The sequence below is a fragment of the Nyctereutes procyonoides genome, unplaced genomic scaffold, assembly GCF_905146905.1.
Source record: "Nyctereutes procyonoides isolate TBG_1078 unplaced genomic scaffold, NYPRO_anot_genome, whole genome shotgun sequence".
In the NCBI taxonomy this organism is placed as follows: domain Eukaryota; kingdom Metazoa; phylum Chordata; class Mammalia; order Carnivora; family Canidae; genus Nyctereutes; species Nyctereutes procyonoides.
In genome coordinates this window covers 41,716,600-41,735,218 of record NW_026575049.1, presented here as the reverse complement: position 1 = coordinate 41,735,218, position 18,619 = coordinate 41,716,600, and the positions used below count along the sequence as shown (strand labels likewise).

The 18,619-nt window shown below is 43.8% G+C and overlaps 1 protein-coding gene across 5 annotated transcripts in view; it reads left to right on the top strand.

The window, feature by feature from the left end:
• Window positions 1-18,097, top strand: part of IL1RL2 (interleukin 1 receptor like 2) — a 41,267-nt gene extending 23,170 nt beyond the window's left edge. For all 5 annotated transcript variants that reach the window (XM_055328691.1, XM_055328689.1, XM_055328688.1 and 2 more), the window contains exons 7-11: window positions 1,641-1,770; window positions 2,531-2,667; window positions 4,396-4,539; window positions 13,658-13,819; window positions 15,410-18,097. In XM_055328691.1, the coding sequence (XP_055184666.1) occupies window positions 1,641-1,770; window positions 2,531-2,667; window positions 4,396-4,539; window positions 13,658-13,819; window positions 15,410-15,777 (941 nt within the window). In that variant the 3' untranslated portion in view covers window positions 15,778-18,097. The remainder of the gene's footprint in view (window positions 1-1,640; window positions 1,771-2,530; window positions 2,668-4,395; window positions 4,540-13,657; window positions 13,820-15,409) is intronic.
• The last annotated feature ends 522 nt before the right edge of the window (window positions 18,098-18,619 follow it).

The window sequence follows — 18,619 nt, the reverse complement described above, 5'->3', positions numbered from 1 at the left end:
CATATAACGCACTTGATTTTGGCAAAGCTAATGCTGCTCCAGGCAAGGTGTGATCTTTTCAATAAATGGAACTTGACAAAGGGAGGGAATACAAAATTAAAGAAAAATTGACTCCCTTCTCACACTACTTATAAAAATTATTTCAAGTGAGTTATAGATCTAAATATGGAAGTCCAAACAATGCATTTCTAGAAAAAAAAAACAACTTCTCGCTGTGACAGTTTACATCAGAGGGTATCAACATGACCAGGGAAAGTATAAAAAAAGTGCTCGACTAGGTGCAATCTAGGGAAATGCAAATTCAATTCACTTTGTGATGTCTCCACACACACATCGAGATGACAAAAATAGACTGACCACACTACACACTGTTGAGTGTGTAAAGTAACCAGCACTCACCCATACTGCTGGAGGAAGTGTAAATTGGGACAACCGCGTTGGAAAGCAATTCGGCATCTCTTTTAAAGTTGAAGGTACGTGTGTCATCTATGATCTACCAATTTTACCGGTAGATAGGTGTGTGTACCCGTCATGTACACGGGGGTGTAAACGTGAAAGGTGTTCACTAGAGCCTCAGGAGGCATGCAGGAGGGAGCTCCTAGCAATCTTACTCGTTGAGGCAAACACTACAGCGATGCAGATGTGTGCCTAGCAGCAGCCAAATAAATGCTAATTTATTCTCTTCTCTGACTGGAGCACATGTACGTGCAGCGGCACGGGTGAGCATCGCAAACAAAATGTGAGGCAATGGAAGCTACAGTTCAAGTATGAGTGGGGTAAGCGATAAAGTATAAAGCAGGCAAGGGACTGGTGAGAGGCTTCTGGAGTTCTGGCAATATACTATTTTCTTGGGCTGAAGGTGGTGTGGATGTGTCTTTTACATTTATCTTCTATCCTTTTTTTAGTACGTATGTGTCATAGTTTACGATTTAAAAAAAAACACCTTAATTCCACCTAGGATAAAGAAACATGAAGTATACTGTGTAGAAATACAGTATTTTTTTAATGTAAATAGATGGAATATATTGGGCTCATGGAGCAAAATAAAATAGAAAATAAATAAATATAAAAATATAAAATTATTAAATATAATTTGTGAATGTGTGTGATGGAGTCAGGATAGGAGTCACAATTGGTGAAGTTGAAATTTCACTGGATTTAGAAATAGAAAACCAGGGTTCATGTCTCATTTCCTTCTCAAATGTGTGACCTTGGGCAAGTTACCAATCTGTCTGAACTTCAGTGTTCTCATCTGTAACATGGACACTGCTGCACCTCCTCTTTCCTGATTATAGGACTGTTTTGAAGATTAAAAGACTGAAGGAGATGATGTGTGTGAAATACTTTGTAAAGTTCTTTGCTAAGTTTCCTAAGACTGGTAGGAGGATTTGTGTTCCTGATATTGTAGAGGTCATCGGCCAGAAGCTGGTGATATTTGGCAGCATGTGGATATCTCTTTACAGATACACACCCTGGAAGGTCATTTGTCCCTTATGATCTGTGTCCAGGGAAAGAATAAAATAGAGGAGCACTGACCTCCAGGGTGAATTTTTAATAATCAAAAGATATTCAGAATATTATTCAGTCGATTGCTTTTTTTGTAGGCTTTTCATATAACATTTATGAATTTGTTTTTATAGGCTCCGCCCTTACTGTGGACTGCAACATCACAGACACAAGGGATAACACAAATCTCCGATGCTGGAGAGTCAATAACACCTTAGTGGATGATTACTACAATGAATCCAAACGGATCAGAGAAGGATCTGAGTAGGTGTTGGGTTTTTTCAGGCTTCTTTCAGCTGGCAAGAATTCCTTCACTTATATTACATTGGTGCTAGTCCTGCTTTTTTAAGATGCTTCTCACTGACCCCTCCTCACTCCTTTTGGCTTTGTCTCTCTAAGATCTCCTCAGGGCTATGGGGGCCGAGCACCTGGTTCAGAAGAGTGTGAGGTGCTCATGTTCTCAATCTTTCCTACATCCTAGTTAGAGAAGGCAAAGCGTCAAGCATGGCCTTCACACACCAAAATCCATTACTCACAGCTACTCCCCAAAACCGGCCTCACTCCTGTTTGGTTTTATCATGAGCCATAGATCTTCAAGACTTCAGTAGTGAAGCAGGCAGCAGCCCGGGGGCTTTGCGGGGAGACAGGATTTCATCATTGTCTACTGGCATGGTAGAAAGCCAATCTGTGGTGGCACGAATTGGGTGGCATAAAGCAAGACCAGTGGGGCCAGAGGGTGGAAGAATTTGTGCTGAGTCCCGCAAGGTAGTGAGGATGAGTGGAGAGGAGCAGGAGAAAGCTCTGGAGGGCTGAGGATGCCGTCTGTCACAGTCCAGAAGAAAATGCAGATCTGGAACGGCACAATCCATGCACCTCGCTGAGCTAGTGTGTGAAGCCTTCTCAGGGTAACAGGATGGCCCCAAGTGTTCCCTGGAGAGAGAATTTTATTCTCAAGACTGAAGATGATACACTGTGTTGGGTAACTGTGACTCACATATAATTGATTGGCTTCTCTCTTTTACAGATCCCACATTCCTTTTCAGAAACATGTTTTTTACACAGTGAACATAACCTTCTTGGAAGTGAAAATGGAAGATTATGGCCATCCTTTCATCTGTCATGCTGGAGTGTCAGCAGCATACTTTATCTTAAAACTCCCAGGTAGTGGTTTGGTGGGGTACATGCCGTTCAGAGGGTTCAAAATGATGACAAGGAGACACTGGGGGTGAGGCAGGAGGGTGATATTCAGGCATGAGTTTCTTGTTTGGAATTTGATGGTTTTAAGCTCATTTGCAGAGGCAGGGGGCATGCTCCGGAAGGCAATGAATGACCAACTCAAGAATTTCCAGCCATCACTCCTGTCTACTTACCAGGGGCTTTATGAGTCTCATAAATATTGCATGACACTGTCTTCTTATAGTGACCATTGCAGTCCCAAGATCCCTGAAGTCTCTATGTTACAGGTTCCCAGACCCACATCCTCCCCAAGGGACAGATGGCATTGTGGTTCCAAGAACTGGAAGTGGAGGATGGGAGGGAAGGGCAGATCCATCTAACAGTGAGAAGCTAGAGGTTCAAACAGGTGGTCAGGATGGGATTGGACACCCGCACGCAGAGCAGAGCAGAGCAGATCTGCGGAGTCGTGCTGGGACTTAATCAACAGATTGCTATTTCTGTTGACCCAGAATGTGTTTTACTTATTATGTTTTATCATGCCATTCATTTAAAGATGTGCAGTAGTGCATAGGGATATCTTTGACCTCAAACCATTTGCCACATGATGTGACTTAGGGCAGGTTCTGATAAACTCTTCAAGGAGTATTTTTTTTTTTAAAGTGAATGTGCTCTGGGGAGTTTCAAAGAAAAGAGAATTTCCCCTTCTCTCCACCCCCACTCCCACCACACCCCCATTCATAGACACCTTCTTGTGGAGACTAGAGCATTGGGAAGGGGCTGATGAAGGAAGTGGTGTGTGCAGTGGGTTCTAAGAATGGAGAGACTTTCTCTTCCTCTGTTCTTCTTCCTCTTTTCAAGTTCTGAGAGAACTTCCTAGAGCCTCCTTCCATGGCCTGACCGGTTTGGGCTGTGGCAAGGGAGAAAGCTGTGTTGTTCCTCCATGGGACCCGTAGGAGCCTGTTTGCTGGGACTTGACATTCCAGAGGAACCGGTTCCGCTTCTTGGTCATCTCCCACCCATTGCTTTTGCCATAATCACTCCACAAAGTGTTTGCAAAGCAGAGCAGAGGAGACACCCTTTCTGAGGCTGTGCCTTGCAGACAGGTGTCTGGCCTGGACTTTGAGACCTTATTGGCACAAAGAGAATGAGGGGGGACCCTGGCTCATGGCTGGTCTGATGGAGAAGACAGAGTTGGCTTTCAGGGAAGGCAGCTGATGGCTCTTTATTTATGACGGGCGTCCTGCTGCTCAATTCTGAGTGCCCGTGAGAGCAGTTATGACAGTGGAATAATCAGGATTGTGCCACAGAGCCACCGGGGAGGGCCTTCCAATAAGCGTGTTCAGGTTTTACCCCTAGAGTGTCCAGTGTTGGCTAAGTGAGACCTGGCCATGGGTGTTTGGTGAGCAGTCCTCATGTACCGGAGTCACGCCGTAGCCACCCCTGGGAGCTGGGGTTCTGCAGAATTGCCCTCCCCAGGTTCCCAAGGGCACATTTGCTTCCTAAAATTCATGGGCCACATCAGATTATTCTATTCCCATGTACCTATCATATTTAACTGCCAGAAAAAAAAATGTAAGCAGTATCCTCATTGATCTCTAATATGTTTCCATTTGGCGTTTGTAACGTGATCTGTAAAAAGTAAAGTATGTAATTGACTCTTTGTACTATAATTATCATTTGATTATTTATATATTTATTTGCTGTCCTTTGTAGCTCCAGATGTTCGAGCCTACTTGATAGGAGGGCTTCTCGCCTTGGTAGGTGCAGCGGTGTCTGTCACGTACATCTACAACATTTTTAAGATTGACATTGTACTCTGGTATCGGAGTGCCTGCCATTCTCCTGGGACCAAAGAAGGTAAGCGTGGGGAGCCACTGAAGAATGCCTCATACTTGGCATCTGCTCATCTATATAACCATTGTAAATACACTTGATCCTATTTTACTAGCTTGCCTTTCGAGTTGTTGGCAAATTTGGAGGAAGGGCTTTCCCTGGAACGTCTCCACGATCACCTGGATCATTTAGTCAAATGAGGCTTGTGGGCTAATCGTGGCTGAGCAAATCTTTGCTAAGTAGCAGGAGCACATCATCTTCTGGGTCCCACTGTGACCATTTCAGAGAGGTTCTCACATCTACTGCTGTTTGCCAAAGAAGACAGCTTTTCCTAGAGCAACAGTGTGCTCTTCACCTGCAATACATCTTCAACACCGTGGGCGTAGGAGCAGAGTTTATGGTATGGAGATTGATGAGCTGCCTGTGGCTCAGCTCTTTCTAGACTGGGTACTTGATGCCTGATGGAATGATTGTTTGATTTTAAATTTTATTCATTTATTCATGAGAGACACAGGCAGAGGGAGAAGCAGACTCTCTGTGGGGAGCCTGATGTGGGACTCAATCCCAGGACCCCAGGATCATGCCCTGAGCCTAAGGCAGACGTTCAATCACAGAGCCACCCAGGCATCTCTGCCTGGAAGATTTAAGTCCCTGACTCCCAAGGCTGGAGAGAAACTTGGGGGTTTGTGTCTGGTTCTCCACTTACTTCCATATGATCTTAGGAAGTATTGGCTATAGAATGAAAGAAAAAAAGAAACAAGGAAGAAAGAAGAGAAGGGAGGAGGGTGGGGAGGAAAGAAGGAGGGAAGGAAAGGGAGGAAGAGAAGAAGAGGGGACAGAGGAAAGGAGGGAGGGGGTAGAAAATGACCAGACCCTGCCTCACAGAGTTTTGTAGCCACAATTGAGTTGAAGTCCAGGAACACCCTGAGCAAGGACCTGGGGCACAAGGGGCATCTTGTTGTCTGAAGGCCAGAGCCAGCTGCCCTGCCACTCTGCCCCAGGTTTCAGTGTGGTCTGTTCAACAGACATCCTGGCAGCACGTCTGAACACACAAATGCCTGAGTGTGATCCTGAAACTGAGGAATAGGCACTTCCCATCAAAGTGGTGGGGTTTTTCAAGCCCCGATGCAGGGCTTGAACTCACGACCCTGAGATCAAGACCTGAGCTGAGATCAGGAGTCGGACACTTAACCCACTGAGCCACCACCCCTGCCAACCATGGTGGTTTTTAAAAGTCTGTGCTATTTTCTTGTTGTCTCAGAATGGTGTGATCTAGTAAGGCCTTGAAAAAAGTATTATGTCTGCTTTAATGTCCCCTGATTGGATGGAAAATTAATACATGGCTGAGAGAAGTCTATGCATTTCATGTGCATGGAAATTCATTTATACCACTCAAGTCCAGAGACTAGCAATGTGGACAAGAGCTAGAATTCAGAGAAGTGGGTGTCCAAACACGTTTTATTAGTACCTACCACTAAGAAGGGCATTATTCATGTCAGGTGCCGGGTTTACATATACAACACACAGTGCAAATTGCAGCAGATGCCCTAACCTGAGCTTTATTTTTAAGTTCAATTTCAGAATTCAAAATTGGCAGTCATTGAACAATGTAGGAGGCAACGCGTTCTTTTTTCAGGGCAAAATTCAGTCGTGGAAACCCGACTGCACATCAAGTGCAACCTGAAGCAGCCTAGTGCTGTGGACAGTCAGCTGGGTGTGTGTGGGGGGTCTGTCTTTGGGGCGGGGGTCCCCACAGAGCCTCCCTGTGGCTATGCTCCCACCTGCATCTGTGGCAGAGGAGGCCAGTGCACCACCACTTATCTTTTCTGACACAGGCGTGTGAGCAATCCGTCGGCTTTCTGCTTATCAACTGACTGGAACCTGCAGGGGCGTGAGTGGTGTTCCCAGATCGCTGGTCCTGGTGCGTGTCTCACTCCCTGACTCACCATGACTCCCAGGAGCGTGAGAGCCAAGGGCCTGTGCAGCTGCTTGCTGGTGAGGTTGAGTTTAGCAGGAAGAGAAAGTAGGAATAGTGATTCACCCCAAAGCAGGGGGTGAGCAGCAGAGCTGAGCAGATGAGAGACGCAGGGAGCCCCGCCCTCTGCTGAGACCGGGCTCCAGCCCAAATTCAGGCTGCGAATTTGGACATAGGGGCTCACAGTCAGCCAGGGTTCCTCTTTTTTCCCCCCTTAATTCAGATAAGTACTTGCGTACTTTATGATTAAATCTCTGCAGCTTCACCTAGAGAACTACCCCGTAATTCCTGTCTGAGTGTTGGCTTTGACAATGAGCTAGCGATGAGACTTAAGATCTGTCCCGGGTGCTTTTTCCAGCATTGTGATCCTGGGGGATATTTCCTGGCTTATTGGGGAAACTGTGGAGCAAGGGGTGGCAAATACAAGTGAGGAAATCGATAAATTGTGTCCTTCTTATGGTAAATCATTTCTGCAACTAGATTAGTTATGCTTTGTAACATGAGTAATAGGTGGATATAATAGCTCACAGTTTTGTTGAGTCACTGACAGTCCTACTCCACAAGTTCTGTATGTTCTCCAGTAAATTATAGGAGCTACTTTAAAAATTCTCCTTCTAGGTATGCTTGTGTGTCCCAAAATACAAGGGTGAGCTTGCACATCTCCTGGGGAGATTTGCATATGTCTCACTACCTTCCAAACAAGTTTGTGGAGAACATGCCTGTAGAATGGATCGATGAAAAACAAAAAGAAGGTGGAGTGAACAGAAGGTAAAATGGTGAAATGAAGCTTGGAGATAGAACTAAGGACAAATCTTGGACACTTTTTCGAGATGAATTGGCTTCAGAAGTAAAGGCAAAAGCAATGACAGGATGTGTTGTGTGCTGTTCACAAATACCCTTTAATTACTCATGACAGCACATGGCTTTTTCTGGGACAATTTTCCAAGGAAAAGTTTATGTTTAAAGGGTGTAATGAATATAATAAATCTTGTCTACAACAACATTCCTGTGGTAAATGTTTAATGTGGCTTTTCTTCTAGTGTCTTCCATGTTAGGGCTAAAATGCCAAATTTCATGCAGTTGAGGTAAAAAAACAAACAAACAAACAAACAAACATGTGAAGGCCAAATTGATTTTGTTTGATTTTTCCATTGGTCCGGTTTGACTACTTTTGAAATTTAGCAATAACCTAAGAAAAGAAAGTAAGAGGGGATAAAATAATCTTTAAAAGCAATCTCTCATAAACCTTAACATATACAAATAAACTTGTATTTCTGCCAATGGCCAATAAAGGCATATGCAGATGTTTTATCAAAAATAGGACTGAATCCCCTCAGGAAATAGAAGGAGCTTGGCTAGAACCTAGATAAACCGTCACCCCACTGCTAGATAGAGGCAGGCTGTGGGAGTATCTGCCCCCAGGCCATTTCCTCAAAGAACTTCCTAGTAGGGCTACATTTCTACAGTTTTCTGGGTGAAATAGAGAGTTGGGGGGCATGTCAAGCTCATCATTATCTATGCCATTCATTGTTACCTTCTCAATTGCTCTTGCAGTTACTATGGCCAGGAAGCAAATTACCTATAAGCTTTGTAGCATAGAGCAACCATTTATTTTGCTGGTGGGTTCTGTGGGTCAGGATGTGGACAGTCACAGTGAGGATGGCTTGTCCCAGCTCCATGATGTCTGGGAACCCAGCTGGAGGACTGGCAGTAGATTTTGCCTATCAGTTGATGGCCTCAGTTTCCCCAGCGGCACTCCATGCAGTCTCTATGTGGGCTACGTTGGGCTTCTTCATGGCAGGTTGATTGGCTTCCAAGCGCTAGCGTTCCAAGAACAAGAGAGCCAGGAAAGGCAGTATTTTTTCTTATGATTCAGATCCTAAATTTCTAATGTCAGTTCTACTGGTCAGGGCAGCTACAGAGTCCTAGTCAATTTTAAGGGAGTGGAAATAGATTCCACCTTTTTGTGTATGTGTGTGTGTGTGTGTGTGTGTGTGTGGAGGGGGGTGTGGTCACTTCTGAAAGAGCATGTGGAACTGGAAATACCGCTGAGGCTATTTTTTTTTTTAATGCCGTCTAACACACTTGCACAGGACTAATCAAGGATACACACTTTGTGAAGTTTCCTCCTCCCGATTTTCATCTCAGCCACACCACAGAGAGTGGTGGACTTGGGTGTGCACCAAGGCTGTGCACTTGGCAGCTGCAAGACCAGAGAAATAGCACAGCCTTGTCTGCCTCAGGTCCCTTACATGTGATTCGATGGTACAAATGTGACACTCACCGTGACCGTGACAGGCAGAGCCGTGATGTGCTGGCAGGCAGTTGTCTGAGAACGCCCTTCCAAAGCACAGGCCGACTCAAAAAGCTAAATGGCCACAGCTTGTTTTTTTTGCTCTATTGGTCAATAAAGGAGGAATTGATCATTTGCAAGTTGGGGAGAACCCACTGCATTTTGAGAACAAGCCACAAAGGTAACATTTCTACTCCAGAGCATAGAAAGAAAAAAAAAGATGACCAAAAAATTGGGAACATTTTATAGTTTGATTTTCTAAAAGGTTTGAGAATCCCTTGCTACTCAAATCTCTTCTGTCTCGGAGTCTGCATTTGCACACCATGCAGCACCTCTATTTTCAGACACCCTGTTTAAAAACAGGGAACATGGAACACTGTCAAAAGGGAAAATTCACTCAACAAACAGTTCCTTCCCCCCTCCTTTTTTTTTTCTTTTTTTTTAAATGACAAACAGAAACAGCTTGAGTGAAGAGAGATACCAGTGGCAGGGTTTCAGACAGAGGTGGTGATGAACACTGATGCTTGCTACAGTTTACAGACCAAGAAATACTGTACTCACTGGGGAGGCTCTGCTTTGGTGAGGGGAGTACCAGCTCAACCAACCTTTTATCATAAAAGGATAAATATCATCATATTTTTAAGTGAGGAAATTTAATTTTTCTCAAATGTTTAAAAACAAAACCTTTATGAAATCTTAAAAAAATATTTTTCGTGTTTCCCTTGGCTTTAGAAAGTCATGTGTATGATGTGAAATTTAATTCAGAAAAATATCCACTTACGGAGTGGCAGTATGGACTAGTCACATTGACGATGTTACAGAAGGAGTTTAGACACAAATTAATGATCATCCCTTTGGTACCTGCCTTATGACCCTAATTTATTAAAAAGCTGAATTTGCACGTGGTCTAAAACTTCTCTCTCTCCCATGTAGATATAACAACCTCCTTGAGCCTCTTAAAATCAAGCTCCTTTCAGACATTTGGCAACTACCGATAGAACCTCCTCTGTCTCAGGTCCTGCTCTGCACTGAGGGTGGAACCACTCCAAAAAGAACCCCCATTCCCACACGGCTTCCTGTCATGATAGGGGGTGGGGAGACTGAGGAAGGGTATGCATGTGTGCGCACGTGTGTGCATTGCCATTTCCCATAGGATGGCCAGGAATGGTGGGCAGAGACTCAAAAGTTGTCAGTGGTGGTTGGTTTGAGAATTTACAGAATGAGAAAAAGCTACACATAAACTCTGAAGTTCTGTACATATATAACTACAGCTGTTCCCTGACTTATGATGGGGTTATATCCTGATAACCCCATCATACGCTTAAAAATTTCGTAAGTTTACGATGCATTCAATGCAGGTAACTCAGAGAACATCACAGCCTAGCCCCGCCTGGCTTACATGTGCTCCGAATACTTACATTAGCCTACAGTTGGGCAAAATCTCTAACCAGAGCCTATTTTTTAATGAAGTGTTGACTGTCTCATGCGATTGATTGAATACTGCCCTGAAGGTGGGAAACAGCATGCTGTGTGGGTACAGGATGGTTGTCAGTATATCGATTGTTGACCCTCGAGATTGCCTGGCTGAGTCAGAGCTGTGGCTTTTTGTGCTGCCCAGCATCAGAGAGAGGATAGGACTGCACATCACTCATGTGGGAAAGATCAAAATTCAAAATGTGAAGTGCAGTTTCTCCTGAATGTGTATTACTTTTGTACCATCATAAAGGCAAAAAATTGTTAAGTCTAACCATCTGAAGTTGGGGACCGTCTGCACTATTATTTAGACAAAAACTAGAAGTATACAAGATTTTACTCTTTTTCTTTGGGGCAGGGGGTGGTAGGGTTCAGAGCCAGCCCTCTTTTCAGGTCTGGTCAATCGAACAAACTTTCAGAAAAAGGGAATAGAAAGGAATGGCTCCCTCTTGAGTCCCATTAGGTTGGCTGTGAATTTTCAAATAGCTTGGAGCTCAAAAAAGATCACATTTTCTAATAGAGGCTCACTCAAACCTTTGAGCCCTGCTACAGCTTCTTACTCATTCTATGACCCCGGAGCAGAGTATAAGCATTCCCTATCCAAGCTCTTCTCTTTGTTGGCCTCTTTACCCTCCACTTCTAGTGCCTCATTTTCCCCCAAACCCTTTAAAATCCAGGAGGTGCCTCCATTCTTTGTGAATTTTCCTCAAGAGCTTCAGGCTATGGGCGAATTCTGATTCTTTCTGTCTCTCCGGTTCATTCAGCCACTTGTTATCTTTGTAGCACCCCGTGTTTTTACTTCCAAGTCTCTGAATGGTCTTTCCAGTTAGACCTTGAGTCCTGTTCATCTGTACAGGGGTGAGCACAGTGACTGTTACATGTGGTGGGTTGCTCAATGAGTGCTTGGATCATTTTGGTGATGACGAAATGGGCTGTTGTGTTGGACTTGACTGTACTGCACAGCAGATTCCTGGAGTTTGCTAAGAGGCTTGGTCTCTACAATGCTGTGTGCAACTGCACTGATGAAATTCATGGGTGGTCTGAATCACGAGAGACTTGGCCCATTTTGCCTGGTACAGTTACGACAGTCCCATGCACAGGACCCATCAAGAGCGACATGGATGGAGACTCCTGCTTTCAATTCTCATTTTCACCATGTGGAGGGGTGGACTTAGAGTCAAAGGAGTCAGGTTGGACTTGGGGCTGTGTGACTTTGGAGACGTGTTTCTTATGTAACAGGGATAGGACCATCTTCCTCATAGGTCAAAGATGAAGGGACAGGAAAATCAACCATAACCGACAAATCATTGGAGGCTCAATGAGGACAAATCTGAGACTTAAAATCTTTAGGGGGACCTAGTCAGAAGGAGTTGAAACCCACAATTTATGAGTTTTATTTTACCCCTAGAAGCCTGACCTGATTCTGACCATAAATATCAAAGAAAAATCTCCTTGGGGACACCTGGGTGGCTCAGTGGTTGAGCGTCTGCCTTTGGCTCAGGTGTGATCCCAGGGTCCAGGGATCGAGTCTCACATTGGGTTCCCCATAGGGAGCCTGCCTCTCCCTCTTCCTGTGTCTCTGCCTCTTATGAATAAATAAATAAAATCTAAAAGAAAAAAAGAAAGAAAGAAAAAGAAAAGAAAAAATTCCTTGTGCTTCCAGCAGAGGGAGGAGAAAAATCATTCTAAAATACCCTAGAGCATTGTTCTTATTAACAAGGTCTGCCCTTAGGATAAACTAGTTAATGAAAGCCTTGCCCACTAGTGTATTATCAGAGCCTAAATGACCTGTGCAGAGGGAAATACCCAACTCCAGCCCAATTTGGCCATCCTGCCCCACCTAAGTGGGGATAAAAAACTGGGAAATACTTGTGATGTTCATAGTTCAGAGTCACTAAAAGACAGAGCCAATCACAGGACCATACCCTCCCCTTCCCACACACCTCATCACCATGTTACTAAAGGCCAGGTTATACTTTCTTTAAAAAAAAAAAAAAAAGATTTTATTTATTTATTCATAAGAGACAGAGAGGCAGAGACACATGCATAGGGAGAAGCAGGCTCCCCACAGGGAGTCTGATGCAGGACTCAATCCCAGGACCCCAGGATCACTCCCTGAACCAAAGGCAGATGCTCAACCGCTGAATCAGGTACAGGGACACCAAGTATCGGCATCCATATACTTTCTTTTGCCAGTACATTCTATCCAGCTATCAGGAAAAAGTATAAGGCATATTAAAAGGCAAATGCACAATTTGAAGAGACAGAGCAAACATCAGAGCCAGAAATGGCAGGGATGTTGGAATGATCAGACTGGGAATTTAAAGCATCCATGATCAGTAAGTATGCCAAGAGATCTAATGCATACAAGCAGACAGTATACAACAACAGATGGGTGATATAAGCAGAGAGATGAAAATCCTAAAAAGATCTAAAAAGAAAGCTAGCAATTAAAAAAAAAAGAAGAAGCTGGGATCCCTGGGTGGCGCAGCGGTTTGGCGTCTGCCTTTGGCCCAGGGCGTGATCCTGGAGACCCGGGGTCGAATCCCACATCGGGCTCCCGGTGCATGGAGCCTGCTTCTCCCTCTGCCTATGTCTCTGCCTCTCTCTCTCTCTGTGACTATCATTAAAAAAAAAAAAAAAAAAAAAAAAAAAAAAAACTTACAAAAAAATAAATTAAAAAAAAAAAAAGAAGCTGTAGCAAGAATGAAGACTGCCTGTGATGGGTTTGTTAGTGGGGTGGACATGGCTGAGCAGAGACTCTCTGGGCTTGAGGATATTACACTAGAAACCTCCAAAAATGTAAAGAAAGAGAACAAAGACTGGAGGGGGGGAGGAGAAGAACAAAGTATCCAATGAGTGTAGGACAACCACAGAAGGTGTAACGTAAGTGTGATGGGAACCCCAAAGGAGAAGAAAGAGAGAAAGGAACAAAGTATCTGAAACACTAATGACTGAGAATTTCCACGAATTAATGTCAGGCACCAAACCGCAATCCAGGAAGCTCAGAGAATACCAAACAGGAGAAACAAACAAAAACCTAGGCATATCATTTTCAAACTACAAAAGAATCAAAGATAAGGGAAAAAATCCTCAAAGAAGCCAGAGGGAGGGAAAAAATAACACCTTACCTATCGAGATACAAAGATGTGAATTGCATTCAGCTTGTCCCCCAGCAATAATCTTTATTGCTAAAAAAGACCAACCACGCAAGCAAAAGAGCAGGAAGTGAAATATTTAGTGTTGAGAAAATGAGAAGCCTGGTGTGGCAATGCTTGGCACCAGCCCACCGGGCGCTCTGAAGTCATTGAACGCAAGGGAGGAGGACATCACAGTAGCCACTCAGTTGTGCTCTGTTAAAATAAGATAATTTGCTAGGAATAATGCCTTTTCCTTTTCAGATGGCAAGCTGTATGATGCCTATGTCTTATACCCCAAGCCTCAAGGAGAAATCCAGAGCCATGATGTGGACACGCTGGTGTTGAAGATCCTGCCCGAGGTGCTGGAAAGGCAGTGTGGATATAAGTTATTCATATTTGGCAGGGATGAGTTTCCTGGACAAGGTATGTTTTGAGTGAGATGGAAGAACAGCAAATAAAAAGAAAGGGAAATTCTTTTTTCCTTCACTTTACAAATGGTGGGGTGGGGGGCTCAGCCCACAGTCCCTGAGCCTCAGGCCTGTAACAGGATAACTGGGATTCCTGGTTGAAATAATGTGATTCTCACTGTGAGTAACATGAGCAGGTGGCGGATGACAGCCTTGGCTGAGAGACCAAAAGGAGAAAAGAGGTCATTTGCTCTCATGTCTTTGAGACTAACAGCTGATTATTCTCCATCCGTTTGAATATGTAAATCAGCTCATGTTTAATGCTGATTTTATAAACCTTGACTGCCCAGGCTTCTCCTACTTAAATAAAATAGAGTTTATTTATTTATGTCTCCTGCTGAACAAGAGTGTAGCTTTGGGCAATGCAGGTGACATCTCTGAACCTCAGCTGTCTCATCTGTCAAATGGGGAGGAGAATGCTTCCCTGACCTGGGCGGGAGAATGAAATGAGGTAAATCCTGAGCAGGGACCAGTATGGAGCTTAGTGCATATTAGATATTCAACAGATAAAGTTTCCCTCTTGGCCTACACGTTTCCTTTCTTGGAATGCCATACAACAAATGGCTGAAATTTGAAATAAATATCTTCCACTAGTCAAGAGGACACCATGAGTACAACATTTGAGAGTGGTCTGTTCTGGGTTGTTTGTAAAGGTTGCTGGATTTGTAGGTTGCTCATATCCATGGGGAGCGACAACTATATCTCAGCCCGCATCTTTTCAAGTTATAAAATCAGCCTCCATTAGGAAATGAAAATTGGATCTAGTGCTCACCATAAACATGTGGAAGAGCTCACATTTCATCAGCATATTCTTTCACTCACTTATTCAGCAAATATTTATTGAGCACCTGCTATGCGCCAGGTAATATTCTAGGCACTAAAAATGTAAAAATAAACCGAAGAGAAGAACATGATCTTGGGACAGTCACAGTCTAGGCTTGTATTCTAAGAATAAGGGGGAAGTAAAAGTTAATCTTTATTGCTAAAAAAGACCAAGTTTTGTCCATAGCTGGATATTTTAAGAACTCTCAGGAAGTGTTATTTAGTTTCAAGTTAGTCCTATAAATCCTGGGCATTTAAGTAGCTACAAAGTACAAGAGGAAAACACAAAATAAGATTAATACAACATTGGAGCTATCTATATTTTCCCTGTTAAAATCTATTTTAAAAGTGTGCTCATTATTTAATATATACTAGACCTTTAGTTAGGTTGGTGACATGATAAGTTAGGCATGATAAGATCCTTGTTCTGAGTAGGTCGTGGTCTGGAGGTGGAGCCAGTGAGCAGAGGAAAGTGACCTGTCAATAACTACCAAAAAATATGACTTATGAACACAAAGGACCAATTCTTCAGGGAAAATCAGGAAGTTTTCACAGAGGATATGATAAATGTTAAAAAAAAAAACAAAAACGCTTTTGTCATCCATTGCTAAGTCACATTTATTCTGAAGTCCACGTTGTCTTTCCAAGGCCCATTTCTAATATTCTCAGAGATGAATTGAGGCTGTTTCACTCATGAGATAGTATACATCTTCTTTATTTCCAGCTGTGGCCAATGTCATCGATGAAAATATCAAGTTGTGCAGGAGACTGATCATCATCTTAGTTCCCGAATCCCTGAGCTTTGACTTGTTAAAGAACATGTCAGAAGAACAAATTGCAGTCTACAACGCACTCATCCAGGATGGGATGAAAGTCATTCTGATTGAACTGGAGAAAGTCAAGGACTACACAGCCATGCCGGAGTCCATTCAGTACATCAAGCAGAAGCACGGGGCCATCCAGTGGAGTGGGGACATCACTGAACAGTCACAGTGTGCAAAGACCAAGTTCTGGAAAAAAGTGAGGTATCACATGCCACCCAAGAAGCTTCCACCATCTTCTTCTGCCCAGCTGCTGAAGCACACGTCCTGACACCTCATGGCTGGCTAGTGGGGGGCCAGTGTGGGGTTGGTTACCCATGATGGTGTTGGTGGCATGGAGTGGCTCACGGTTGGACAAGGATGCATTGCATTTGGGCCGACGACTTGAAGCTTGCCATTGTGTACTTGTTGCAACAGGGCCTCTGTCTGTTGCTCGTTTTAATCAGAGCTCCTTTAGGGGAAGATGTCACTTTTCCAAGAGGCCCTCATTCACTTATGGGGTCTGATGAACCCTCCCTGAACACAAAGTAGATATAGCATGTGAGCCCCTGGGGGATGGGACAGGGAGGATTATAGAGTGGCAGTTGAGATGTCAAGAAGTTTGGTGCACAGTGTGACACCCATGGGGCCAGATAGGGAAGCCAAGGGATGGCAGGAGGCAATCTGTGGTCCTAGGGAGGGCTGGCAGGGAGAACAGCACTTTTTTCATGACCACAATCTTAGTACACGGATACTGGAAGTCACTTAGAGGTCACACAAGTGTGGCCCCACTGGGATTGCCCATTAACTACCTTCCCATTGGGCCCCCTTGAAAGACTTTATCTGTCAAATCAAAATAAGTAACATTTCACTTGTTTTTCCAGCTGGCCTATGAGTGCCAGGATTCTGAGCAACATGTGAGAGACACAGTTAGCACCTGGACATGATGCAATTCTAGGCCATGTGAAACAAATTAATCTTTCAGCATCCCCTCATCACAAGTCAATTTATGGCATAGCAAACAAGGCCCAAGGATTTTTGATGCTAAAAATTAGCTGTAAACTCATTATGACTTTCAAAGACTCTGACCTGAGGAGCTTAGATAAGAGTCCAAGTCTCTTGTTCTGTGGTTGATGATATCAAGCCCTAACAAGTGGCCTGCTGTGGTCAAAATTTTTGTGTCCTGCACATTCACATGTTGCGATCCTAACACCCAATGTCATGGTTTTGGGAGCTGGGGCCTTCAGGAGGTGATCGGGTCAGAAGGGTGGAGATTTCATGAATAGTACTCTCATGGAAGATACCCCAAGAAGTCCCTTACCGTTTCTGTTATTTATAAGCCACTCAGCCTGTGGTATCTCATGATGGTGGCCCAAACAGACTAAAGCATGGCCCTGATGAAGAGTCCATGGGGGCTGGATGGGGGTCGACCAATGGGCAAGACAGGAGACGGGGGAGGGGGAAGAGGAGCAGGAGGAATGAGTTGGGAGAACAGAGACCCCAGCATGCAGGAAAGAGTAGTGTGTGGAGCAAGGTGGGAGGAAGGGAACAGAAACAGTTAGCTCTGCGTCCTCCTTTATAGGCCTCTGATGTGTTCCTCATTCTGTTCCCCTTCACCCCTCAGATTTCTCTTCTCTGCTTAGTACCTGGAGATTGCTGTTGATGTTGGAGAAGGCTCTGTGGCACTTTGCTCTTCACTTTGTCTTATGTGGAAACCATCCCCTACAGCCTCCACCTTCTTTCCAAGCCCTTTCTCTCCAGAGGATGAAGAGAGGCAGAGCAGCCCCATGATTCAGGAGACAGGGTGAGACCATAGAATGTGTCCTCTGTCAGGCCCTCCCAGCATGCCTATGAATTTTAGGAAAAGGTTCTCCAGGATTCTCCAGTGACTAACATTTTATAAATAAATGACTGTATCTACACAAGTTGAGGCTATGAGAAAAAAAAAAAAAAGCCATTCCATCAGAGGCAAAGATATTTTCTGAAAATATGGCAGGGCAGCCCAGGTGGCTCAGTAGTTTAGCACTGACTTCAGCCCAAGGTGGGATCCTAGAGACCTCAGATCAAGTCCCACATCGGGCTCCCTGCCTGGAGCCTGCTTCTCCCTCTGCCTGTGTCTCTGCCTCTCTCTCTCTCTCTCTCTCTCTCTCTCTTATGAATAAATAAATAAAATAAAATAAAAAAAAATCTATGGCAGATGGGATGCCAGCACTATTGGTGAATTTTTTTTAATTGGAATTATTTTTTAAGTCAAAAACTTCCTTCCTCTCCAGTATGTCCCCTATGTTTCTTTTTGTTTAAAAGCATGCCAAAGTGTATTAACGTGATAACATTAATGAATTAAATCAGCACATTGCAATTTTATTGTTATCAAATATGTTTTGTGTCCTATGGAAGAAGCTTCTTTTCTCAAGGGTTCCAGCCTTTTATGGAACCTACATATGTAGGTTGAAAAAACCTACAGCTGGAAAAACAAGTGAATTTTATGTATTTGGACATGGTGCTGGTGTTCTCAGGCTTGAATATATTCTCTTAGTGACAGACCACGTGCTCTGAATCAGGATTTGTACAATACAGACACATGTATTAAAAGACGCATAAGGCTTGCCTTATCTTAGTAAATTCTGTCTTTTTAAATAGTGGCCCTTTCTGATAATTTAGGAACGATGTATATATCTCCCTAGAAAAAAATGCACATACACATGAAATTTTGACTGCATTTTGAGAAGGTTGACAGAATTTTTCAAACTCTTCAATGGAGAAAAAGGTCCACAGGCCCTGAGAAAAGGACCCCTTCCCTAGAGGGACTTTCACTTCTGTACTTATAAGATGTGATCTCAGAATTTTATAGGACTCTATGTAGAGGTCCAGTGATAAATGTACTGAGTGAGCCTTTTGGGGTCCTCCTGAAAGTTGTTTGGAAAGTAACACAGATTTGAGATTTTCATCCTATTTTAGTCATCATGTAGCCCAGGGCTGCCTTACTGGTCCACCACAAATGAGTTGCAGGTCTCCAAGGACAGTTACTCCTGAGATATTTCCTCACAGTGTGTCTGGAGCTGTAGGCCTTATCAGTCTGTGCTCTGTGATGTGAGAAAGATTGGGAAACAGATCCGAGTCAGATGGGATCCGGA